Genomic DNA, 27,275 nt, shown 5'->3' on the forward strand with positions numbered 1-27,275 from the left:
ATGAGAGTGGTATTTAAATGCCTAATGTTTCTACCCCTTCTCTTACAGGAAGAGACACGCATGTCAAGACCGTCTCTAGTGGACAAACTGTGGTGTCTAGTGGAGAAGTTACCCTGGTCATGTGACTTTGGTTGTTTTAATAAACTTCTTGAATCCACATTAGTCTTTGGCATTGATTTCTGACTGGAGTTAGCTCTTTCATGACTGTTCTCAGTTTGATTTATTGGGATTCACTACTATAAACCAGTTCCATTAGCAAGGTTGTGCAGTCTAACTGAGGTGCTTAACTTGAACTAAACAAACCAAGCTTCTGCCCAAGCCTTTGAACTGAACTATTTGCAGAGCTCCAGTTGCTAACCAGGGCCCCTGTTCTTCATGGTGACTAATTAGGGGTTTAACTTATCTGTTTGGGTCTTTAGGTATGACTGGACCTATAATTGAATTAAAACCTGCTTTAGTCCCTTAACTAATGTATCCCACCGGGGTTGTCTGAGGACCTATTTACACCTGGTACTAAAGCATTTAATCTGATCACACGTGGACCATGTTAAATACAAGTATAAACTGGTTCTAAATTGTTTTGAGCTGGGGGGTGGGGTTATTTTTAGAGACTTTAGGTCTGTGGCCAGTTGCATAAACCGCTTGAACTAGTACCAAAAGTTAGTCATCTAATTTCTTCTTCACTTTACCTAACTGTTTAAAGTCTGTTACATAAGTTAGATTAAACTAAATTTTATTGGTTAAATCTTAACTGCTAATAGGTTAAACTAGTTATAATAATACTAATAATACTAGTTATGATATTAAAATAAGAAACTGAGGGCAAGTGGACAGGCTGATTCAATTCACTTTTTCATGCCCTTTCCTCACTACTGTCTGTGATTCAGATGTACTGGTTGAATTGGAAACTCCTAAGTACATATGAGTAGACTCGTCCCTTCTGTCATAATCAAGGAGTCGAGGGTCTGTCCATATAAACCTCCCTTGTCCACTTGTGGAACACTTCAAACTGGTGACAGGGATTACCCCGAGGGGAAGTGCTTAGGGAGGTTTGTGAGTGTGTTGCCAAATCTGGAACTACATATTACTCTATTTCTGCCATATGAAGATATTGTAAAAGTAGTAATGTGCAACCTCAGTGCTGCATTTGACACTGTCGTTCACAACATACTTCTTGACAGGCTGGAAAACTGGGTTGGGCTTTCTGGGATGGTCCTTAAATGGTCCAGGTCATACTTAGAAGGGAGAGGTTATTATGTGAGTATAGGTGACCATAAGTCTGAGTGGACATCCATGACATGCGGAGTCCCACAAGGGTCAATTCTTGTTCCACTCCTATTCCACCTGTACATGCTCCCACTGAGCCAAATAATGAGAGAGAACCAAATGGCTGACCACAGCTATGCTGACAACACCCAGATCTACTGAGCCCTATCACCTAATGACTACAGCCCCATTGACTCCCTGTGCAAATGCATTGATGAAGTTAACAACTGGATGTGCCAAAACTTTCTTCAGTTAAACAAAGACAAAACTGAACTCATTGCATTTGGAAACAAAGATGAAGTTCTCAAGGTGAACGCATACCTTGAAGCTAGGGGTCAGACAACTAAAGATCAAGTCTGGAATCTGGGTGTGATTCTGGAGTCAGACCTGAGTTTCAGTAGTCATGTCAAAGCAATAACTAAATCAGCTTACTATCATCTCAAAAATATATCAAGAATTAGATGCTTTGTTTCCAGGCAAGACTTGGAGAAACTTGTTCATGCTTTCATCTCCAGTAGGGTGGACTATTGTAATGGTCTTCTCACCGGCCTTCCCAAAAAGACCATTAGAGCTGCAGCTCATACAGAACGCTGAGCAGAACCAGAACATATGACCATATCACACCAGTCCTCAGGTCTTTACACTGGCTTCCAGTTACATTTAGAATAGATTATAAAGTATTATTACTTGTATATAAATCACTCAATGTCCTAGGACCTCAATACATTGCAGATATGCTGATTAAATACAAACCCAACAGATCACTCAGATCATCAGGATCAAGTCAGTTAGAAATACCAAGGGTTCACTCAAAGCAAGGAGATTCTGCTTTTAGCTCTTATGCCAGCCGCAGCTGAACCAGCTTCCTGAACAGATCAGATGTGCTCGAACAGCAGCCACTTTCAAATCCAGACTCAAAAGATGAGTACTCCCTCTGGTGCGAGGAAGACCCGTTTAGATCTGGTCTGACGGGTAAAACATCTAGAGAACGCCCTCAAGTTAGGCCAAGAAGATTTGTCTGTAAGTGTACTGTCTAAACGCACAGTTACCTGACAAATATTTTTAAAGTAAACCTGACTCTCCATTTTCTTCCACCCCAGATAGGGGTTTTCATCTTTATTTTTGATTTATTTTCATTCCTATTATAACTGTTTTAATTCACTTACGAATATTTTCATTTCATTTCTGTGTAAAGCACTTTGAATTGCCACTGTGTATGAAATGTGCTATACAAATAACTTGCCTTGCCTTGCCTTGACGGATAGAGCTGTAGAGATAGCCCTGGGGGTTCAGTCCATGAAGATTTTTCTGTAAGGGGAATGTTTAAATGCACAGTTACCTGACAAATATTTTTTACGTAAACCTGACTCTCCATTTTCTTCCACTTCAGATAGGGGTTATACTATATATAAATATTTTATTTTATTCACTACGAATATTTGAATTCTATTTCTGTGTAAAGCACTTAGAATTGCCACTGTGTTTGAAATGTGCTATACAAATAAACTTGCCTTGCCTTGCCTAATGCTAGTTACCATTTCAGCACGTCTACAAGCAAAGCTGAATGCACCAAACATCTACCCAAGGTACTTTGGGCAAGCTCCAGTAGCAAAACTGAGAATTAATAGGCTTGTTTGAGATGCGCCTCGCCTCGCCTGAAATTCAGCCGAGACTAGGCGGCTGCAGTGAGGGGAGGAGTGAAAAAAGTGCAGGCAAGCCGGACAGTTCTCTCTTCTCGTAGTGGATCAGACACCTGCGAGATCAAAGGCGGATATCGCGGGATTCACACTCGTGCGCTTTGTTGCTGATAAACTGGATGTAATTTAAGTTCTGTTACTTTTATATGAAAATAAATATTATGAACAAGACACCCAAAGTTGTTGTTATTTATTTCCATTCGAAAGACGTGTTTATCAATCATTTTGACTTTAATTAGGCCTACATACATGTTTTTATATATATATATTTTATAAATATGACAAAATCACATAACCCACAGAGAGATCGCCTTTGCTAGAGAGTTTGGGAATATTCACACATAAAAACATGATCTCAGAGTTTTAAAATCAAACATTTTAAAAAAGAACCATACATCACGGTTGTTTAAACCAATAAGCATTAAGCTGTGTCGTCAGCAAGTCGTTTCCCATCATGCTTTTGCTCCGCGCAGTCGGTGGAGAGCAGCTGCGCTCGTCTGCAGAATCCGACACATCCGCCTTTCGCTCGCGAGAGTTATTTGTCATACGTCAGCATGACATCAGAGCAAGGCGGACCGCCCTCGGACACTTTTCTAACCGGAATGCATCTCGCGCTGATCACCGGTGATCGGTTCTGCGCAGATTTTGCTCATCTCAAACAAGCCTAATCTTTTTATTTGTCTTCAACATGACAAATCTGACCAATTGGAATCAAGAAACATCACATGCATATAATCTTGAGAACCAATGGAATCTGCCAGTTGCATAAACTCTCACTCGTGCAAGTCTGGAGAATCATGACTGCTAATGAAGAGGGAGGGATTATCGTTAATTAGCCAAAATCTGTAGAGTACAAAAAGACCAAAGAGCAGCATCTCAGCAGTGTGACTAGCTGTTGAACAATGGCAGGAAGTTGGTGTGCTGTTCAGTCTCTGGCACTTTGTGTGTGGTTTTGTGCTTTCTGTCATGCTGTTCCACAGTGGAATTATCCGTCCAAGAAGCCTCAAACTCTGATATTACAGCAAACTGACCAGCGGCTTCAACAACAAGCTAGTCAACAGTTTTCTCCGCAGGTTCAACAGAAAGCTAGTCAGCAGTTTCCTCCGCAGGTTCAACAAGCTAGTCAGCAGTCTCTTCCGTGGGGTCAACAGCAAGCTAGTCAGCAGGTTCAAGCTAGTCAGCAGTCTCCTCCGTGGGGTCAACAGCAAGCCAGTCAGCAGTCTCCTCTGTGGGGTCAACAGCAAGCCAGTCAGCAGTCTCCTCCGTGGGGTCAACAGCAAGCCAGTCAGCAGTCTCCTCTGTGGGGTCAACAGCAAGCCAGTCAGCAGTCTCCTCCGTGGGGTCAACAGCAAGCCAGTCAGCAGTCTCCTCCGTGGGGTCAACAGCAAGCCAGTCAGCAGTCTTCTCCGTGGGGTCAACAGCAAGCCAGTCAGCAGTCTCCTCCGTGGGGTCAACAGCAAGCTAGTCAGCAGTCTCCTCCGTGGGGTCAACAGCAAGCTAGTCAGCAGTCTCCTCCGTGGGGTCAACAGCAAGCTAGTCAGCAGTCTCCTCCGTGGGGTCAACAGCAAGCTAGTCAGCAGGTTCAAGCTAGTCAGCAGTCTCTTCCGTGGGTTCAACCGCGAGCTAGTCAGCAGTTTCCTCAGAAGGTTCAACATCAAGCTAGTCAGCAGTTTCCTCAGCAGGTTCACACTAAGCAGCCAGTGGCGCAGGCAGAGCCTCTTGACAAATGTGCTGTAGCTGATTATGAGCAGATCCAATGTGGTCCACCTGGTATCAGTGGTGCTGAGTGTGAAGCTATCAACTGCTGCTTTAACGGACAGCAGTGTTACTATGGGAAGGCAGGTAAGAGTGTCGAGTCAATGTAAAGGTGTTCATGTTCTACTGATCCTCAGCAATAACCTGCTCTTTTGCCTTCTTCCAGTGACTGTCCAGTGTATAAGAGATGGTCAGTTTGTGGTAGTGGTGGCTAGAGATGTTACTCTGCCTCGCTTGAGCCTGGATTCAGTCCGTCTCCTGGGTGGAAGCGACCCACCTTGCAGTCCTGTGGGATCCACACCTTCCTTTGCTATATACCAGTTCCCTGTCACTGCATGTGGCACGAGCATGATGGTGAGTAGCTGCTTGTGGTTCTGCATGGCTTAGAATGGACTGGATGCCAACAGTTACTATTTGCAGGAGGACAGTGGATATGTGGTGTATGAGAACCGAATGACCTCCTCGTATGAAGTGGGTGTTGGACCACTTGGTTCCATCACAAGGGACAGCCATTTTGAGTAGGTGCTCTTACGCTTTAGCATGAATGTTAATCCTTGGCAAATGCTACAAGCTCACTTTGTTGTCCAGGCTTCTCTTCCAGTGTAGGTACTCTGCTACTGCTGTGGAGGCTCTGGTTGTGGAGGTCAACACTGTTCCTGCACCTCCACCAGTAGCTGCTCCTGGACCCCTCAGAGTGGAGCTTAGACTGGCGAATGGTCAATGTGTCACCAAAGGCTGTGCAGAAGGCAAGTGTGCATAAGTATATTCTAAACTGCAGGTTACAGCAGTTTCTGATTGAATGCTGGTGTTCTTCCTCAGGGGACGAGGCGTACACGTCCTACTACAGTGGTGCTGATTATCCGGTCACAAAAGTCCTGCGGGAGCCTGTGTATGTTGAGGTGCGCATTTTGGAGAGGACCGACCCCAACATTGTCCTAATGCTGGGACGTTGCTGGGCGACATCAACCCCCAGTCCACTCAGTCTACCCCAATGGGACCTTCTGGTCGATGGGTGAGTAAGGCCAGTCTTTATCCATCTAGTGTGCTGTAAGGCAACTCTGACGGCCTCTTTGTCTTTCAGATGCCCTTACCAGGATGACCGTTACCTGACCACATTGGTGGCTGGATCTTCTGGTCTTCAGTTCCCAACCCACTACAAGCGCTTTGTTGTGAAGATGTTCACATTTGTGGATCCAGCATCACTGGCTCCTCTGCAGGAAACCGTACGCTCCGCAGCCTTACCTGAACCCTTAATATTAGTCTTATAGTGATTTCTGTGGCTTAACCCTTTTCCCTCTCTGTTAGATCTTCATCCACTGTAGTACAGCGGTGTGCCATCCCTCTTCTGGTTCCTGTGAGCAAAGCTGCGCTAGGAAAAGTGAGTGCTTGCTGTAAACTGACTTCAGGAACCATGAGAGTGGTATTTAAATGCCTAATGTTTCTACCCCTTCTCTTACAGGAAGAGACACGCATGTCAAGACCGTCTCTAGTGGACAAACTGTGGTGTCTAGTGGAGAAGTTACCCTGGTCATGTGACTTTGGTTGTTTTAATAAACTTCTTGAATCCACATTAGTCTTTGGCATTGATTTCTGACTGGAGTTAGCTCTTTCATGACTGTTCTCAGTTTGATTTATTGGGATTCACTACTATAAACCAGTTCCATTAGCAAGGTTGTGCAGTCTAACTGAGGTGCTTAACTTGAACTAAACAAACCAAGCTTCTGCCCAAGCCTTTGAACTGAACTATTTGCAGAGCTCCAGTTGCTAACCAGGGCCCCTGTTCTTCATGGTGACTAATTAGGGGTTTAACTTATCTGTTTGGGTCTTTAGGTATGACTGGACCTATAATTGAATTAAAACCTGCTTTAGTCCCTTAACTAATGTATCCCACCGGGGTTGTCTGAGGACCTATTTACACCTGGTACTAAAGCATTTAATCTGATCACACGTGGACCATGTTAAATACAAGTATAAACTGGTTCTAAATTGTTTTGAGCTGGGGGGTGGGGTTATTTTTAGAGACTTTAGGTCTGTGGCCAGTTGCATAAACCGCTTGAACTAGTACCAAAAGTTAGTCATCTAATTTCTTCTTCACTTTACCTAACTGTTTAAAGTCTGTTACATAAGTTAGATTAAACTAAATTTTATTGGTTAAATCTTAACTGCTAATAGGTTAAACTAGTTATAATAATACTAATAATACTAGTTATGATATTAAAATAAGAAACTGAGGGCAAGTGGACAGGCTGATTCAATTCACTTTTTCATGCCCTTTCCTCACTACTGTCTGTGATTCAGATGTACTGGTTGAATTGGAAAGTCCTAAGTACATATGAGTAGACTCGTCCCTTCTGTCATAATCAAGGAGTCGAGGGTCTGTCCATATAAACCTCCCTTGTCCACTTGTGGAACACTTCAAACTGGTGACAGGGATTACCCCGAGGGGAAGTGCTTAGGGAGGTTTGTGAGTGTGTTGCCAAATCTGGAACTACATATTACTCTATTTCTGCCATATGAAGATATTGTAAAAGTAGTAATGTGCAACCTCAGTGCTGCATTTGACACTGTCGTTCACAACATACTTCTTGACAGGCTGGAAAACTGGGTTGGGCTTTCTGGGATGGTCCTTAAATGGTCCAGGTCATACTTAGAAGGGAGAGGTTATTATGTGAGTATAGGTGACCATAAGTCTGAGTGGACATCCATGACATGCGGAGTCCCACAAGGGTCAATTCTTGTTCCACTCCTATTCCACCTGTACATGCTCCCACTGAGCCAAATAATGAGAGAGAACCAAATGGCTGACCACAGCTATGCTGACAACACCCAGATCTACTGAGCCCTATCACCTAATGACTACAGCCCCATTGACTCCCTGTGCAAATGCATTGATGAAGTTAACAACTGGATGTGCCAAAACTTTCTTCAGTTAAACAAAGACAAAACTGAACTCATTGCATTTGGAAACAAAGATGAAGTTCTCAAGGTGAACGCATACCTTGAAGCTAGGGGTCAGACAACTAAAGATCAAGTCTGGAATCTGGGTGTGATTCTGGAGTCAGACCTGAGTTTCAGTAGTCATGTCAAAGCAATAACTAAATCAGCTTACTATCATCTCAAAAATATATCAAGAATTAGATGCTTTGTTTCCAGGCAAGACTTGGAGAAACTTGTTCATGCTTTCATCTCTAGTAGGGTGGACTATTGTAATGGTCTTCTCACCGGCCTTCCCAAAAAGACCATTAGAGCTGCAGCTCATACAGAACGCTGAGCAGAACCAGAACATATGACCATATCACACCAGTCCTCAGGTCTTTACACTGGCTTCCAGTTACATTTAGAATAGATTATAAAGTATTATTACTTGTATATAAATCACTCAATGTCCTAGGACCTCAATACATTGCAGATATGCTGATTAAATACAAACCCAACAGATCACTCAGATCATCAGGATCAAGTCAGTTAGAAATACCAAGGGTTCACTCAAAGCAAGGAGATTCTGCTTTTAGCTCTTATGCCAGCCGCAGCTGAACCAGCTTCCTGAACAGATCAGATGTGCTCGAACAGCAGCCACTTTCAAATCCAGACTCAAAAGATGAGTACTCCCTCTGGTGCGAGGAAGACCCGTTTAGATCTGGTCTGACGGGTAAAACATCTAGAGAACGCCCTCAAGTTAGGCCAAGAAGATTTGTCTGTAAGTGTACTGTCTAAACGCACAGTTACCTGACAAATATTTTTAAAGTAAACCTGACTCTCCATTTTCTTCCACCCCAGATAGGGGTTTTCATCTTTATTTTTGATTTATTTTCATTCCTATTATAACTGTTTTAATTCACTTACGAATATTTTCATTTCATTTCTGTGTAAAGCACTTTGAATTGCCACTGTGTATGAAATGTGCTATACAAATAACTTGCCTTGCCTTGCCTTGACGGATAGAGCTGTAGAGATAGCCCTGGGGGTTCAGTCCATGAAGATTTTTCTGTAAGGGGAATGTTTAAATGCACAGTTACCTGACAAATATTTTTTACGTAAACCTGACTCTCCATTTTCTTCCACTTCAGATAGGGGTTATACTATATATAAATATTTTATTTTATTCACTACGAATATTTGAATTCTATTTCTGTGTAAAGCACTTAGAATTGCCACTGTGTTTGAAATGTGCTATACAAATAAACTTGCCTTGCCTTGCCTAATGCTAGTTACCATTTCAGCACGTCTACAAGCAAAGCTGAATGCACCAAACATCTACCCAAGGTACTTTGGGCAAGCTCCAGTAGCAAAACTGAGAATTAATAGGCTTGTTTGAGATGCGCCTCGCCTCGCCTGAAATTCAGCCGAGACTAGGCGGCTGCAGTGAGGGGAGGAGTGAAAAAAGTGCAGGCAAGCCGGACAGTTCTCTCTTCTCGTAGTGGATCAGACACCTGCGAGATCAAAGGCGGATATCGCGGGATTCACACTCGTGCGCTTTGTTGCTGATAAACTGGATGTAATTTAAGTTCTGTTACTTTTATATGAAAATAAATATTATGAACAAGACACCCAAAGTTGTTGTTATTTATTTCCATTCGAAAGACGTGTTTATCAATCATTTTGACTTTAATTAGGCCTACATACATGTTTTTATATATATATATTTTATAAATATGACAAAATCACATAACCCACAGAGAGATCGCCTTTGCTAGAGAGTTTGGGAATATTCACACATAAAAACATGATCTCAGAGTTTTAAAATCAAACATTTTAAAAAAGAACCATACATCACGGTTGTTTAAACCAATAAGCATTAAGCTGTGTCGTCAGCAAGTCGTTTCCCATCATGCTTTTGCTCCGCGCAGTCGGTGGAGAGCAGCTGCGCTCGTCTGCAGAATCCGACACATCCGCCTTTCGCTCGCGAGAGTTTTTTGTCATACGTCAGCATGACATCAGAGCAAGGCGGACCGCCCTCGGACACTTTTCTAACCGGAATGCATCTCGCGCTGATCACCGGTGATCGGTTCTGCGCAGATTTTGCTCATCTCAAACAAGCCTAATCTTTTTATTTGTCTTCAACATGACAAATCTGACCAATTGGAATCAAGAAACATCACATGCATATAATCTTGAGAACCAATGGAATCTGCCAGTTGCATAAACTCTCACTCGTGCAAGTCTGGAGAATCATGACTGCTAATGAAGAGGGAGGGATTATCGTTAATTAGCCAAAATCTGTAGAGTACAAAAAGACCAAAGAGCAGCATCTCAGCAGTGTGACTAGCTGTTGAACAATGGCAGGAAGTTGGTGTGCTGTTCAGTCTCTGGCACTTTGTGTGTGGTTTTGTGCTTTCTGTCATGCTGTTCCACAGTGGAATTATCCGTCCAAGAAGCCTCAAACTCTGATATTACAGCAAACTGACCAGCGGCTTCAACAACAAGCTAGTCAACAGTTTTCTCCGCAGGTTCAACAGAAAGCTAGTCAGCAGTTTCCTCCGCAGGTTCAACAAGCTAGTCAGCAGTCTCTTCCGTGGGGTCAACAGCAAGCTAGTCAGCAGGTTCAAGCTAGTCAGCAGTCTCCTCCGTGGGGTCAACAGCAAGCCAGTCAGCAGTCTCCTCCGTGGGGTCAACAGCAAGCCAGTCAGCAGTCTCCTCCGTGGGGTCAACAGCAAGCCAGTCAGCAGTCTCCTCCGTGGGGTCAACAGCAAGCCAGTCAGCAGTCTCCTCCGTGGGGTCAACAGCAAGCCAGTCAGCAGTCTCCTCCGTGGGGTCAACAGCAAGCCAGTCAGCAGTCTCCTCCGTGGGGTCAACAGCAAGCCAGTCAGCAGTCTCCTCCGTGGGGTCAACAGCAAGCCAGTCAGCAGTCTCCTCCGTGGGGTCAACAGCAAGCCAGTCAGCAGTCTCCTCCGTGGGGTCAACAGCAAGCCAGTCAGCAGTCTTCTCCGTGGGGTCAACAGCAAGCCAGTCAGCAGTCTCCTCCGTGGGGTCAACAGCAAGCCAGTCAGCAGTCTCCTCCGTGGGGTCAACAGCAAGCTAGTCAGCAGTCTCCTCCGTGGGGTCAACAGCAAGCTAGTCAGCAGTCTCCTCCGTGGGGTCAACAGCAAGCTAGTCAGCAGTCTCCTCCGTGGGGTCAACAGCAAGCTAGTCAGCAGGTTCAAGCTAGTCAGCAGTCTCTTCCGTGGGTTCAACCGCGAGCTAGTCAGCAGTTTCCTCAGAAGGTTCAACATCAAGCTAGTCAGCAGTTTCCTCAGCAGGTTCACACTAAGCAGCCAGTGGCGCAGGCAGAGCCTCTTGACAAATGTGCTGTAGCTGATTATGAGCAGATCCAATGTGGTCCACCTGGTATCAGTGGTGCTGAGTGTGAAGCTATCAACTGCTGCTTTAACGGACAGCAGTGTTACTATGGGAAGGCAGGTAAGAGTGTCGAGTCAATGTAAAGGTGTTCATGTTCTACTGATCCTCAGCAATAACCTGCTCTTTTGCCTTCTTCCAGTGACTGTCCAGTGTATAAGAGATGGTCAGTTTGTGGTAGTGGTGGCTAGAGATGTTACTCTGCCTCGCTTGAGCCTGGATTCAGTCCGTCTCCTGGGTGGAAGCGACCCACCTTGCAGTCCTGTGGGATCCACACCTTCCTTTGCTATATACCAGTTCCCTGTCACTGCATGTGGCACGAGCATGATGGTGAGTAGCTGCTTGTGGTTCTGCATGGCTTAGAATGGACTGGATGCCAACAGTTACTATTTGCAGGAGGACAGTGGATATGTGGTGTATGAGAACCGAATGACCTCCTCGTATGAAGTGGGTGTTGGACCACTTGGTTCCATCACAAGGGACAGCCATTTTGAGTAGGTGCTCTTACGCTTTAGCATGAATGTTAATCCTTGGCAAATGCTACAAGCTCACTTTGTTGTCCAGGCTTCTCTTCCAGTGTAGGTACTCTGCTACTGCTGTGGAGGCTCTGGTTGTGGAGGTCAACACTGTTCCTGCACCTCCACCAGTAGCTGCTCCTGGACCCCTCAGAGTGGAGCTTAGACTGGCGAATGGTCAATGTGTCACCAAAGGCTGTGCAGAAGGCAAGTGTGCATAAGTATATTCTAAACTGCAGGTTACAGCAGTTTCTGATTGAATGCTGGTGTTCTTCCTCAGGGGACGAGGCGTACACGTCCTACTACAGTGGTGCTGATTATCCGGTCACAAAAGTCCTGCGGGAGCCTGTGTATGTTGAGGTGCGCATTTTGGAGAGGACCGACCCCAACATTGTCCTAATGCTGGGACGTTGCTGGGCGACATCAACCCCCAGTCCACTCAGTCTACCCCAATGGGACCTTCTGGTCGATGGGTGAGTAAGGCCAGTCTTTATCCATCTAGTGTGCTGTAAGGCAACTCTGACGGCCTCTTTGTCTTTCAGATGCCCTTACCAGGATGACCGTTACCTGACCACATTGGTGGCTGGATCTTCTGGTCTTCAGTTCCCAACCCACTACAAGCGCTTTGTTGTGAAGATGTTCACATTTGTGGATCCAGCATCACTGGCTCCTCTGCAGGAAACCGTACGCTCCGCAGCCTTACCTGAACCCTTAATATTAGTCTTATAGTGATTTCTGTGGCTTAACCCTTTTCCCTCTCTGTTAGATCTTCATCCACTGTAGTACAGCGGTGTGCCATCCCTCTTCTGGTTCCTGTGAGCAAAGCTGCGCTAGGAAAAGTGAGTGCTTGCTGTAAACTGACTTCAGGAACCATGAGAGTGGTATTTAAATGCCTAATGTTTCTACCCCTTCTCTTACAGGAAGAGACACGCATGTCAAGACCGTCTCTAGTGGACAAACTGTGGTGTCTAGTGGAGAAGTTACCCTGGTCATGTGACTTTGGTTGTTTTAATAAACTTCTTGAATCCACATTAGTCTTTGGCATTGATTTCTGACTGGAGTTAGCTCTTTCATGACTGTTCTCAGTTTGATTTATTGGGATTCACTACTATAAACCAGTTCCATTAGCAAGGTTGTGCAGTCTAACTGAGGTGCTTAACTTGAACTAAACAAACCAAGCTTCTGCCCAAGCCTTTGAACTGAACTATTTGCAGAGCTCCAGTTGCTAACCAGGGCCCCTGTTCTTCATGGTGACTAATTAGGGGTTTAACTTATCTGTTTGGGTCTTTAGGTATGACTGGACCTATAATTGAATTAAAACCTGCTTTAGTCCCTTAACTAATGTATCCCACCGGGGTTGTCTGAGGACCTATTTACACCTGGTACTAAAGCATTTAATCTGATCACACGTGGACCATGTTAAATACAAGTATAAACTGGTTCTAAATTGTTTTGAGCTGGGGGGTGGGGTTATTTTTAGAGACTTTAGGTCTGTGGCCAGTTGCATAAACCGCTTGAACTAGTACCAAAAGTTAGTCATCTAATTTCTTCTTCACTTTACCTAACTGTTTAAAGTCTGTTACATAAGTTAGATTAAACTAAATTTTATTGGTTAAATCTTAACTGCTAATAGGTTAAACTAGTTATAATAATACTAATAATACTAGTTATGATATTAAAATAAGAAACTGAGGGCAAGTGGACAGGCTGATTCAATTCACTTTTTCATGCCCTTTCCTCACTACTGTCTGTGATTCAGATGTACTGGTTGAATTGGAAACTCCTAAGTACATATGAGTAGACTCGTCCCTTCTGTCATAATCAAGGAGTCGAGGGTCTGTCCATATAAACCTCCCTTGTCCACTTGTGGAACACTTCAAACTGGTGACAGGGATTACCCCGAGGGGAAGTGCTTAGGGAGGTTTGTGAGTGTGTTGCCAAATCTGGAACTACATATTACTCTATTTCTGCCATATGAAGATATTGTAAAAGTAGTAATGTGCAACCTCAGTGCTGCATTTGACACTGTCGATCACAACATACTTCTTGACAGGCTGGAAAACTGGGTTAGGCTTTCTGGGATGGTCCTTAAATGGTCCAGGTCATACTTAGAAGGGAGAGGTTATTATGTGAGTATAGGTGACCATAAGTCTGAGTGGACATCCATGACATGCGGAGTCCCACAAGGGTCAATTCTTGTTCCACTCCTATTCCACCTGTACATGCTCCCACTGAGCCAAATAATGAGAGAGAACCAAATGGCTGACCACAGCTATGCTGACAACACCCAGATCTACTGAGCCCTATCACCTAATGACTACAGCCCCATTGACTCCCTGTGCAAATGCATTGATGAAGTTAACAACTGGATGTGCCAAAACTTTCTTCAGTTAAACAAAGACAAAACTGAACTCATTGCATTTGGAAACAAAGATGAAGTTCTCAAGGTGAACGCATACCTTGAAGCTAGGGGTCAGACAACTAAAGATCAAGTCTGGAATCTGGGTGTGATTCTGGAGTCAGACCTGAGTTTCAGTAGTCATGTCAAAGCAATAACTAAATCAGCTTACTATCATCTCAAAAATATATCAAGAATTAGATGCTTTGTTTCCAGGCAAGACTTGGAGAAACTTGTTCATGCTTTCATCTCCAGTAGGGTGGACTATTGTAATGGTCTTCTCACCGGCCTTCCCAAAAAGACCATTAGAGCTGCAGCTCATACAGAACGCTGAGCAGAACCAGAACATATGACCATATCACACCAGTCCTCAGGTCTTTACACTGGCTTCCAGTTACATTTAGAATAGATTATAAAGTATTATTACTTGTATATAAATCACTCAATGTCCTAGGACCTCAATACATTGCAGATATGCTGATTAAATACAAACCCAACAGATCACTCAGATCATCAGGATCAAGTCAGTTAGAATTACCAAGGGTTCACTCAAAGCAAGGAGATTCTGCTTTTAGCTCTTATGCCAGCCGCAGCTGAACCAGCTTCCTGAACAGATCAGATGTGCTCCAACAGCAGCCACTTTCAAATCCAGACTCAAAAGATGAGTACTCCCTCTGGTGCGAGGAAGACCCGTTTAGATCTGGTCTGACGGGTAAAACATCTAGAGAACGCCCTCAAGTTAGGCCAAGAAGATTTGTCTGTAAGTGTACTGTCTAAACGCACAGTTACCTGACAAATATTTCTAAAGTAAACCTGACTCTCCATTTTCTTCCATCCCCGATAGGGGTTTTCATCTTTATTTTTGATTTATTTTCATTCCTATTATAACTGTTTTAATTCACTTACGAATATTTTCATTTCATTTCTGTGTAAAGCACTTTGAATTGCCATGCTTGCTGCATCTATACATTTGCGGGCCGTGAACATATTACACGTGGGTGCGGACCCCAAGAGGTAACCTTAGCTGACGCCAGATCAGTATTTTGGATCATACGGCCTACATTCACTATACAAGCCGATCTGAGATCTCTAGAATAACGGGCACGTTGGTATAATTCAGGCAGGCATTACTAGTTGCTTGCAGATGCATGATACAGTAGGGTTGGATTAGGCTCCTATTCCCGGGATTTTTGACTTATAATACTTATATTTATACTTATAATACTTGACTTATAAAAAAATATTATTATTGTTACAACCAGAAGTTTAAAATCTGCATTTTCCTGCCCCCTAAATGGCAAATATTCAGACACCACTATCCACCAGAACATTTAAAATTTTAATCACCCTTTACCCTCTCAGATCTAACTGACACCTTATTTATTTTTTGTTTAGTACAATGTCAAGTGGACATACAAACAAATTAGAAGCTGTTCTTCTGTTCGGGGATGCATTTGTTGAAGGGATACAGGCAAGTTTCATTCTTTTTATACAGAAATGTGTAAAAAATTAACTTCAGTTAGTTAATACCTATGTTTCACCCATCTACGTTTCATTACATGCTATGTCCATAAAGAAGAGTCACAAAGTTCGAAGCCTGAAGTCACAGGGCGGTCCAAAGTGACCTGGTGGAAGAGGGACAGTGATGGGCAGCGTGTGACCACCAGCAAACGGAGGAAAAAAGCTTCCTCTCCTGGTTAGTGTCCATCTTATAAAATTAATTAAAGAAAATGGTAGTGGAGAGTGATGTGTGATTTGGATTAAGTGCTGGTTTGATAGTGCTCTTGGTACTCAATATTCTGTATACTTATAATGATTATAACATTACAATGCCAAATACATTTAGCTTTGATAGTTTCCATGTTGAAAGTTTGCCAAAGGTTTCAGTGTTTATTTTTGTATATATCTGGCAAGTTAAAAGGAAGCCTCTCATTGTACCTGCACTTTTGCTATGTTTAGTAACCAGCCAGCTAACAATGTTCCTTCCAATATGCTACTGACAGCCAGCACATACACATAATCTTAAGGGTCATGAGTTTGATTGCCTATTTCCAACTATCCTTTCACCCTCTGCTTTCTCTGCTATCACTGGACTGTCCCTGTATTAAAAGCAATGGCAATTCCACAAAAGAAGTCAGTGATAGTGGAATTGCAATGTTGGATTTCTGTTATGTTTGTATTTTTCTCTTTCTCTTTTTGAAGATTGCAATATGCAGAGGCTTAAGGATCTTCTACAGGGTTCAGAGAGCATTGATGGGCAATATTTTTCTCAGCAGACACCATTGAGTCCCCATGAGTCTGTGTGCATCCCCACCAGGATAGAAAAACATGAATACACACACATGCACGCAAGCATGCACGCAAACACACACACACACACACACACACACACACACACACACACACACACACACACACACACACACACACACACACACACACACACACACACACACACACACACACACACACACACACACACACACACACACACTGAACACATCTGATTGCCAATACACCACATCTGATTGTAAATGTCTTGCCAACAAACTACGACACCCTATAATCATTCCGACAAATTTTGTATAGGGAAGCACCATATTTCATGTTAATATTTAGTATTATATTTTCGTATGCTCATACAGACAGTATTTGATTTCTCTTACTTAATGGTAGTTCAATTCACAGCATATCTGCAGTAGACAGACAGCCTTTCTGCCAGCCAAAAGACAGGTGATAGTCAACAGACAGGTGGAGAACAAATGGAGAACAAGGATTAGAGAGCCTCTTGAAAAAGAGGGGAAACATGGAGGGTGAGGGTGGATTTTGTGAAGGGCTCTCTGAATCCCAAAGGACATGTGAATATCAGTCTATCTGGGGATAATTCATGTCAGAGCTTGTAACTCACATCTAAAGAAGGCCAGAGAGTGAGCCTGGTGACTCTACTTTACACTGATTCTTGCCCACCTTCCACATTTAAACTTGAAAGTGAAACTTATGCCTCATGTCAATGTCAACAATCAAAAGTATGGAAAAAGGTGTAACTGGCACAGGAATTTTACAGTAGATATAGATTTAATTTGCAAACATCCTCTCTACAATTAAATATCAATGATGTTTTATTTTGTGTTTATAATTTGAAATAAAAGTAAACAAAAATCTGCACACTGTTGATACTGCTCCCAAAGATGTATTAAAACATGCAACGTTTCAACCGTAATTCATCTAGAAAGAGTGAATCTGAACCCCCGACATCGGGTAATGATTTTTTTTAGAAGACGATCTAACAAGGAGCAGCTTTCGACCAACTCGAGACCCCAGATCACGAGGAAAAAGAGAGCCTGTAGGCGGGGTAAGAAGAAACCGTCAATATGGGACTCGTCACAAGTCTCGTTGCTGAACTGTCAAAATGTAGTGAATCTTTCGAGTAAATCTGTATCATCTGATTGTTTGCAAGCCTTTGAAAAAGGTTTGTCTTTTGTCCCTACCACATATTGTAATGAGTTTGGAGTATTTTTTTAGAACATTACGACTTAAATAATTTTTTTTTATAATTTTTTTAAATAAGTTGTATTATTATTTTTATTTTTTCTGAATTATTGCTCCATGAACCGCGTAATCTAAATATGCAATCTTTAGACTGTGAAACTAGCCTGCCAACTAACTCTGAACTGTTCCTTAAAAAAATCGACTTTTATTCCACCAAAAAAAAATTCTTCACTAGAATAATACTGTCGAGATGTGGGACAAGTTATAAACAAAACACCTGTGATATATATTTTACCTAAGATACACAAATCTCTCTAAACCACCAGGCAGACCCATTATTGCAGGTAATGGCTCTTTAACAGAAAAAGTGTTGGTTTTTGTTGATTCATTTCTGAAACCCTATGTACAAAAACTTCCTTCTTATGTACAGGACTCTATGGATATGATTAAAACACTACAGTCTGTAATATTGCCCCACAATAATGTATTTCTTGTGACACTTGATGTAGAATCATTATACACTAACATCCTACATGATGGTGGTATTGAAGCTATACATTTCTTTTTACGTGACTGTTTTCTTAACGAGAGTCCTAGCATTGACTGCCTAAACGAGTTCACAAAACTGGTGTTAACTAAAAACTTTTTTATGTATAAAGATGATTATTTTTTACAGATTAACGGAACAGCTATGGGAAGTACAATGGCCCCTAATTATGCAAACTTATATGTTGGTCATTTTGAACATGAATGCGTATTGAATCCTGAGGTTAATTCTTTTTTACCTAAGATGCATATGGCGTCGGTATATTGATGACATTTTCCTTATATGGTGCGGCTCGGAGAGTGAACTATGTGAGTTTCATCAGTTTCTTAATCGTAGTAGTGAACATCTCAAATTTACTATTGATTATGATGAGTGTCAAGTCAGCTTTCTTGACTTACTCATAATAAAATATAATGATTGACAGATCTATATAGAAAGCCTACTGATAGAAACACTATATTACATGGTCAAAGCTTCCATCCGACACGTTTGGAAAAAAAGTCTTCCGATTAGTCAGTTCAAAAGAATTCGTAGGATTTGCACACATAATGAAATGTATGAAACACAATGTAAAGAGTTAAGTCAGAGGTTTCAGAAAAGAGGTTATACTGATTCTTGGATTCGAGAGGCTGTAGCACAATTTGAAAATACTGATCAAAAAGAATGCTTGTCTGGAACACGTTGAAAGTCTACCGATAACAGCTAGGGTGTCTTGCATGATTCAGTACTCTGCATTAAGTAAGGAATTTGCGCATGTAGTTCGTAAACATTGGCACATTTTAAGTTCAGATCCAACAATGAGTCATCTTTGTAAAGAGCCTCCACTATTTGTTCACAAACAAGCTCCAAATTTACATCAAATGGTGGTGAGAGATGACCAAGGTTTGGCACGATCCAACAATCCATTTCTAGTCCCTGATGGCAATTATAGGTGTGGAAAATGTGCACAATGTAATTTTACAAATAAATGTAACACATTCAGCCACCCTCATTCTGGGAAACAGCTAAAAATTAAGGGAATAATTTTGTGCAACACCATCCATCCATCCATCCATCCATCCATCTTCTTCCGCTTATCCGGGGCCGGGTCGCGGGGGCAGCAGTCTAAGCAGAGATGCCCAGACTTCCCTCTCCCTAGACACTTCCTCCAGCTCTTCCGGGGGGACACCGAGGCGTTCCAAGGCCAGCCGGGAGACATAGTCCCTCCAGCGTGTCCTTGGTCTTCCCCGGGGCCTCCTCCCGGTTGGACATGCCCGAAACACCTTCCCGGGAAGGCGTTCAGGAGGCATCCGGAACAGATGCCCGAGCCACCTCAGCTGTCCCCTCTCGATGTGGAGGAGCAGCGGCTCTACTCCGAGTTCCTCCCGAGTGACTGAGCTTCTCACCCTATCTCTAAGGGAGCGCCCAGCCACCCTGCGGAGAAAGCTCATTTCGGCCGCCTGTGTCCGGGATCTTGTCCTTTCGTTCATGACCCAAAGCTCATGACCATAGGTGAGAGTAGGAACGTAGATTGACCGGTAAATCGAGAGCTTCGCCTTACGGCTTAGCTCTTTCTTCACCACGACAGACCGGTACATCGACCGCATTACTGCAGAAGCTGCACCGATCCGTCTGTCAATCTCCCGTTCCATCCTCCCCTCACTCGTGAACAAGACCCCTAGATACTTGAACTCCTCCACTTGGGGCAGGAACTCTCCACCAACCTGAAGTGGGCAAGCCACCCTTTTCCGACTGAGGACCATGGCCTCGGATTTGGAGGTGCTGATCCCCATCCCAGCCGCTTCACACTCGGCTGCAAACCGTCCCAGTGCATGCTGAAGGTCCTGGTTAGAAGGGGCCAACACGACAACGTCATCTGCAAAGAGCAGAGACGAAACCGTGTGGTCCCCAAACCTGACACCCTCCGGCCCTTGGCTGCGCCTAGAAATTCTGTCCATAAAAATTATGAACAGAACCGGCGACAAAGGGCAGCCCTGCCGGAGTCCAACATGCACCGGGAACAAGTCTGACTTACTGCCGGCAATGCGGACCAAACTCCTGCTTCGGTCATACAGGGACCGGACAGCCCTCAGCAAAGGACCCCGGACCCCATATTCCCCCAGCACCCTCCACAGGACGCCGCGAGGGACACAGTCGAATGCCTTCTCCAAATCCACAAAACAAATGTGGACTGGTTGGGCAAACTCCCATGAACCCTCCAGCACCCTGTAGAGGGTATAGAGCTGGTCCAGTGTTCCACGACCAGGACGAAAACCACACTGTTCCTCCTGAATCCGAGGTTCCACTATCGGCCGAATTCTCCTCTCCAGTACCCTGGCATAGACTTTCCCGGGGAGGCTGAGAAGTGTGATCCCCCTATAGTTGGAACACACCCTCCGGTCCCCCTTTTTAAAAAGAGGAACCACCACCCCGGTCTGCCATCCCAGAGGCACTGTCCCCGACCGCCACGTGATGCTGCAGAGGCGTGTCAGCCAAGACAGCCCCACAACATCCAGAGACTTGAGGTACTCAGGGCGGATCTCATCCACCCCCGGTGCCTTGCCACCGAGGAGTTTCTTGACCACCTCGGTGACTTCAGCTTGGGTGATGGACGAGTCCTCCTCTGAGCCCCCAGCCTCTGCTTCCTCAATTGAAGACGTGACGGCGGGATTGAGGAGATCCTCGAAGTATTCCTTCCACCGTCCGACAACATCCCCAGTTGAGGTCAACAGCCGCCCATCGCCACTGTAAACAGCGTTGGTAGGGCACTGCTTCCCCCTCCTGAGGCGCCGGACGGTTTGCCAGAATCTCTTCGAGGCCAGCCGATAGTCCTTTTCCATGGCCTCACCGAACTCCTCCCAGGCCCGAGTTTTTGCCTCCACAACCACCCGGGCTGCAGTCCATTTAGCCTGCCGGTACCTGTCAGCTGCCTCAGGAGTCCCACAAGCCAGCCAGGCCCGATAGGACTCCTTCTTCAGCTTGACGGCATCCCTTACTTCCGGTGTCCACCACCGGGTTCGGGGATTGCCGCCTCGACAGGCACCGGAGACCTTGCGTCCACAGCTCCGAGCAGCCGCTTTGACAATGGAGGTGGAGAACATGGTCCACTCGGACTCAATATCTCCAGCCTCCCTTGGGATCTGGTCGAAGCTCTGCCGGAGGCAGGAGTTGAAGATCTCTCTGACAGGAGACTCGGCCAAACGTTCCCAGCAGACCCTCACAGTACGTTTGGGTCTACCGAGTCTATCCAGCTTCCTCCCCCGCCATCGGATCCAACTCACCACCAGGTGGTGATCAGTTGACAGCTCCGCCCCTCTCTTCACCCGAGTGTCCAAGACATACGGCCGCAGGTCAGATGAAACGACCACGAAGTCGATCATTGACCTACGACCTAGGGTGTCCTGGTGCCATGTGCACTGATGGACACCCTTATGCTTGAACATGGTGTTCGTTATGGACAAACTGTAACTAGCACAGAAGTCCAATAACTGAACACCACTCGGGTTCAGATCAGGGGGGCCGTTCCTCCCAATCACGCCCCTCCAGGTTTCACTGTCATTGCCCACGTGGGCGTTGAAGTCCCCCAGTAGAACGATGGAGTCCCCAGTCGGAGCACTCTCCAGCACCCCTCCCAGGGACACCAAGAAGGTCGGGTACTCTGCACTGCTGTTTGGCCCATAGGCACACACAACAGTGAGAGACCTATCCCCGAGCCGAAGCCGCAGGGAAACGACCCTCTCGTTCACCGGGGTAAACTCCAACACATGGCGGCAGAGCTGGGGGGCTATAAGCAAACCCACACCAGCCCGCCGCCTCTCACCATGGGCAACTCCAGAGTGGTGAAGAGTCCATCCCCTCTCGAGAAGTGTGGTTCCAGAGCCCAAGCCGTGCGTGGAGGTGATTCCGACTATCTCAAGTCGGAACCTCTCAACCTCACGCACAAGCTCTGGCTCTTTCCCCGCCAGCGAGGTGACATTCCATGTCCCAAGAGCTAGTTTCCGTGTCCAGGGATCGGGTCGTCTAGGCCCCCGCCTTCGACTGCTGCCCGATTCGCTTTGCACCGGCCCCTTACGGTCCCTCCCGTGAGTGGTGGGCCCACGGGAAGGTGTCCCCACGTCGCTCCTTTGGGCTGAGCCCGGCCGGACCCCGTGGTGTTTGTGCAACACCAAAAACGTTATTTATATGATCAAATGCCATGTGGTCTAGCATATATAAAACGCAACGCTGCTTAAAAACACGCATTGCAGAACATAGAAGCAATATACGTTTGAATGACCAAAAGAACCCCATTGCTGTTCATTTTAATCTTTGTAAACACAATTTGTCAACTCTTTAGGAATATTTAGGAATAGAACAAGTAAGAATACCCAGAAGGGGTGGTGACATCAACAAAATCCTTTTACAGAGGGAAGCTTTTTATATATACACACTTAACACTATTTCTCCAAAAGGTTTGAATATGGAGATTGATTTGAAACCTTTTTCTGTGAATATTTACTATTTCTTTTGTATTACTATGTATTGTTATAAAAATCCCCCTTTTCTTTTTGTTCTTTTTCCCTGCTAGTAAATTGTTTAAGATTATATTTTGTATTATATTTGGGTTTGTAAATTATGGGGTTTTCCTTTCCTTTCCTTTCCTTTCCTTTCCTTTTTTTTTTTTTTTTTTTTTTGATTGTGTCTATTTTGATTGGATGATTGGGTAATCAGCTCATTAATGAGGTCAGGTGTGATGGTTCACACAGATATAAATTCTACCTGTTTATGCTTCTTGTTTGCCTGACGAAGACCCTTTTGGGTTGAAACGTTGCATGTTTTAATAAATCTTTGGGAGCAGTATCAACAGTGTGCAGATTTTAGTTTACTTTGATTTATTCTTTATTGAATCTGGCACCTGTAAAAGTTTCATTGAATGTGCGCACAATTCTTCCTCTTTATAATTTTAAATTAAAATTAATTTAATAAATGAGTGTAATAAAGCCCTGTTTCCTCTCCCTTATTTTTTCCAGGCTGGGTTGTATGTAGGCTGGATCAAGGGGAATTCTGGGTAATGACACTGTGAGTGTCCTAGTTGTCTGAGATCCCTCACTAAATGACTTGTGAGGATAGTAATTGGAGAGGAGGGAGAGAGGTGCATAATGAGCAGTGGTTTCACACAGAGAGCAGAATAGAGTCAATGTAAAGGCAGACACACAGGATGCACAGGCAGATTGCATTCATAGAAAATAGACATGATGTCTTGCTGAGGAAATTAAGCAATTTTAGAACAAAAACACTTGATCGGACTTTAAAAAACATTTCACCAAAAACTGTTAATTATGTCATCATTTACTTTCCCTCATGTTGTTCCTGTTTGACTTACTTTCTTCTGTGGAACACAAAAGGACATGTTCATGCTGCTCTTCAAAAGACTTAAAATACAAAATATAGACAACCTTTATGGAGCTTTACGGCAGCGGTTCCTAACTGGTTTTGCTTTAAAACTCAGATTTTACATCCAACATAAAGAGGCAATCCAATAGTATTTGTATGACCCAATTATTCTGTACCAGAATTATTTATTGTCCATAAAATCTGTGTCTAAACTCTCTGTCTTTTTTATTGTTGTCTGTCCCGATATAGTACAGCTCAATATAAACAAAATAATGGCGAACAAACAAGCATTCAAATCGCGTGCCTCTTCCTGCCCTTGTTTCATTACGGGTGGGGATACGCACGATTTGTGTGTGATGTGTTTGGGAGCGGAGCATGCTCTGTCAGCCTTTGAGGGGGCTGATGAGCATTGTGAGAGGCTGCCGTTTTGCACGCTCCGCTCTCGCCTGTCTCTCTTCGAGGTGAGTGTTCAGGTTCATGTTCCCAATGGATCTCTCGAAGGGGTTTGAGACGGACCCTGCTCTTTTTCTGTCTTCACCCAGGGGATCTGGTGCTCTCTCACCAGGATTGGAAGCCTGCAATGCAGCTTCTTCCTCCCAGAGGGAGAGCCCGGTGCTTCAGCTTTCCAGCTCTGAGGAGGTGGATGTGCTGAGCATCGAGGCAGGGGAAGAGGATTCATCATCTCTTTCCCTTACATATGAGGAGCTGGTGGAGGTAGTTTTTAGGGCTGTGTCAAAGTTAAGCATTGATTGGCCAGCTGAGAAACAGGGTGCTCATCCTAAAAGCAAGTTGGAACGAGTGCTTTCGAACGCCTCGGTTATATGGAGAAAGCCTTGGTTCTTGTCCCAAGGCCCTTTGTTAGGTAACTTTACGTGGAGGGTCTTTGCTTCTTCGTGCAGAATGTGACAGTGGGATCCAGTAAACTGCCCGGTCGGTTCTGTACTAGAGTTTCTGCAAGATTGTTTTTCTGCAGGGCTATCCCCTTCCATACAGAAGGTATATGTGGCAGCCATTGTGGCTTACCATGTCCTTTTGGGTGGTATGTCTGTGGGGAGAAACCCATTGGTGACACATATCCTTCATGGTTAATTGAGGCTGAGGCCTGAAATTCATAGCAGAGTTCCAGTTTGGGACTTGGCTATTGTGATAGAAGGCTTATCTGCAGCTTGAGTTTGCACCGGGTATGGTCAAGGCAATCCCTTACCCTAAGACCCCGTGCTTTGGATCGCCTAAGAAATGTCTCCAGGCATCCAAACAGAAAGTCAAGTTAGTGCATAGTCAAGGCCATTTCTCTTGCTTTTGAGTCTTCCTTTGTGACTTTTGGCTGTCAGAGCTCACTCTACTAGGAGTATGGCGGCCTCCAAGGCATTGATTTCGGGTGTGTCCCTTCAAGAGGTTTGTGATGTGGTAGCCTGGTCCTCTCCGCTCCCATTGGTAAAGTTCTATAACCTGGACCTGGGTGCTACCCCAGGTTCACAGGTGCTCATGTCTTAGTCGTGGAGTTTTCACACAGACAGGCACTTGTAAACATGGCGTTTGGGCATTCTCGTTCCCAAAGCGTCATTGACACAGCGCAAGTTCCCTCAAAAGGGAACGTATCAGGAATGACTGCATCCCTGTGATTGTCTTGCTTCAGCTAATTGAAGCTAACGCTGGTCATTTACGGATGTGTTTTATGCTTTCCTGGTAGTGACGTAACCCGATCGTGACATTCTGTCTCACCATTAGACTAGTCGGCACACATGCTTCAGATGCAATCACACAGAGGTGATGGGAATGCAGAATCCGTTACTGTCTGAATGTGAGCTACGGACGGGGTCTACGCCAAATAACCTTATCATGCAATATTTTGCTTTCATTTGCTGGTCTGTTAAAAAAATAAATGTCATTGTTATGTTATCTTGCTCCCTGGGTCTTTCTGGTAGAATTAGGGTTGCAGTCATAACCTGAAACATTTTCTCCCTTATTTTCACTTAAAAGCCTATTGCTTTTCTACCAGTGCATTATTATTTGGTTAGTTATTTGAATTTAGCATTGTATTCTGACTATTTCCCCTGCTTTTCAATGGATTCTGAGCCACTATTGTATGGTACATTTTGGAGGTGGACAGTCCCAGCTAGTCATATACTTTTGTTTTATGCAAAATGGCAGCATAAACATTGTTCAAAATATCTTTGTGGCGGGCAGCGAGGCTGAGGGACCGTGAGAGCGGGACGAGGCCGCGGTCATTATTAGGATGATGAGTGCCAGCTGCGTGCCGCATTGGCCTCGTCTCTCGCGGAGGAGTGACGGGAGTATAAAGGAGGAGCGACGACAGTGAAGGACGAGAGAGGGCCAGGCCTGGATTTTAATTTGTTTTATTTGTATTTTGTTATGTGTGTGCGGCAGTCGTCCGTGAGGGGCTGCTGCTTTTACTTTCATTTTGTGTTCAGTTATTTTATTAAAAGTTTGTTGTTTATTGTTCGCCGGTTCCCGCCTCCTTCTTCCCACACGAACAAACATCGTTACAATCTTCTTTTGCATCATACAGGTCTGGAACAATATGAGAGTGGGTAGAATTTTTGGGGCTTTGGAAAGCACATGGGGGTATTCCAGAAAGCAGGTTATGTGATATACCCAGGCATGTTTAAGAGTAAGTAAGTGGATAACCTCAATGATTAACCTTATATGATTTATATAATTATTATACTCCTAATACATTACACATGAGCGATTTTAGTTTAACACTTTTTATTTAACATTTAGTACAATTGAACATAATTATATACAAATAATATATAATATAAATAAGATTTGAAATTGGTAGATAAAGCTTTAAAAATTACTACATGTGAGGATACATGTCCGAAGTCTCTGTATACCTATATCTATTATGAATAAACTAACTTCATAACTTTCACTTGCACAGATAAAGCCAGATATATTATTCTTGCTGTGTAAATGCATTTATATACTTCATATTCTTCAATCTGTTAACTTGCAGAAGAGAGAAAAGAATCTTGCTGACTCTCTTACGAGATGTGAATCGCAGTTTCTCTATGTTTCAAGGCATCTGATTGGCTGTTCACTACTGATGTCACACTTTCATGTGCTTGCGCTTCATGAACTTGAAGTTGACAGAGAAAGTTGATGATCAGCATCATAGTACCAACAAAGTGTGACTGAATTGGTTTGGTTTTGTCAACTTGAAACTAATTCTGTAAACCTGCGTTTGTTCAATTACTATCATTGTACAAAGCCCCAGATCTCTGATTGTGCACAATAAACAGAATTTGTAAATAAATATCCGTATAAGCTTTACAGCTCACATTGCTCTGATCTGATTCATATGAAAAGCTTCATACATTACAAGAGTGAGGAATTAAACAGTGGCCCTACATTAAAAATAAGTGAAGAGAGTGAAGTGAGTGTAAGTACCAAGCTGAGAGTGGTGTAGGTGAAAAGAGCCAAGGCAGATGGCAGAAAGCTGAATAAAATACCGCTTTCGGATCTAAGCCTATATTCATATGAGCCGCCTACCTTTGATTTTCAAGAGGATTACACCTTGTGCTCAAACACACAGAAGAGTGGAGACAGAAGGAGAATGAGGAGGTGCAGAATGCATTGAATGACTGCTTAAGGAGATCTTCATTCATACTTAATTCCTTATGTCTCATTAACACTAATCCTTATTAGTCTGTGAGTAAAGCAGGTCTGAATGGTCCCACGGTGGATAGGCAGACATGTGCTACTATTGTTATGAGGCGTAGGGGGTTAATCCAGCTCTTAAGGCTCTGGTTGAAGAGGAGAAGCCAGGTTACACCCATCCCCCTATTTCCCCCACCGAGGTCAGGGAGGAAAAGGACACTGCAATGATGGTTGGCATAGTAACAGGCATGTGTAGCTCCAAACTTCAGCGACATACAAATATTGCCATGAGGTGA

At 44.0% G+C, this 27,275-nt stretch overlaps 1 protein-coding gene across 1 annotated transcript; it reads left to right on the forward strand.

The window, feature by feature from the left end:
- LOC307124745 (uncharacterized protein) lies at positions 1-27,275 on the forward strand (the record flags this gene model as incomplete). The annotated part of the gene is made up of 19 exons (XM_079814188.1): positions 1-9; positions 4,715-4,805; positions 4,885-5,072; positions 5,139-5,236; positions 5,307-5,470; positions 5,538-5,730; positions 5,800-5,941; positions 6,024-6,056; positions 11,000-11,114; positions 11,194-11,381; positions 11,448-11,545; positions 11,616-11,779; positions 11,847-12,039; positions 12,109-12,250; positions 12,333-12,405; positions 15,541-15,660; positions 16,167-16,221; positions 23,895-24,066; positions 27,102-27,275. The coding sequence occupies 19 exons, from the start codon at positions 1-3 to the stop codon at positions 27,273-27,275; spliced, it is 2,412 nt and encodes an 803-aa protein (XP_079670314.1).

Source organism: Gobio gobio (genome assembly GCF_949357685.1).
Source record: "Gobio gobio genome assembly, chromosome: 4".
NCBI classification, from domain to species: domain Eukaryota; kingdom Metazoa; phylum Chordata; class Actinopteri; order Cypriniformes; family Gobionidae; genus Gobio; species Gobio gobio.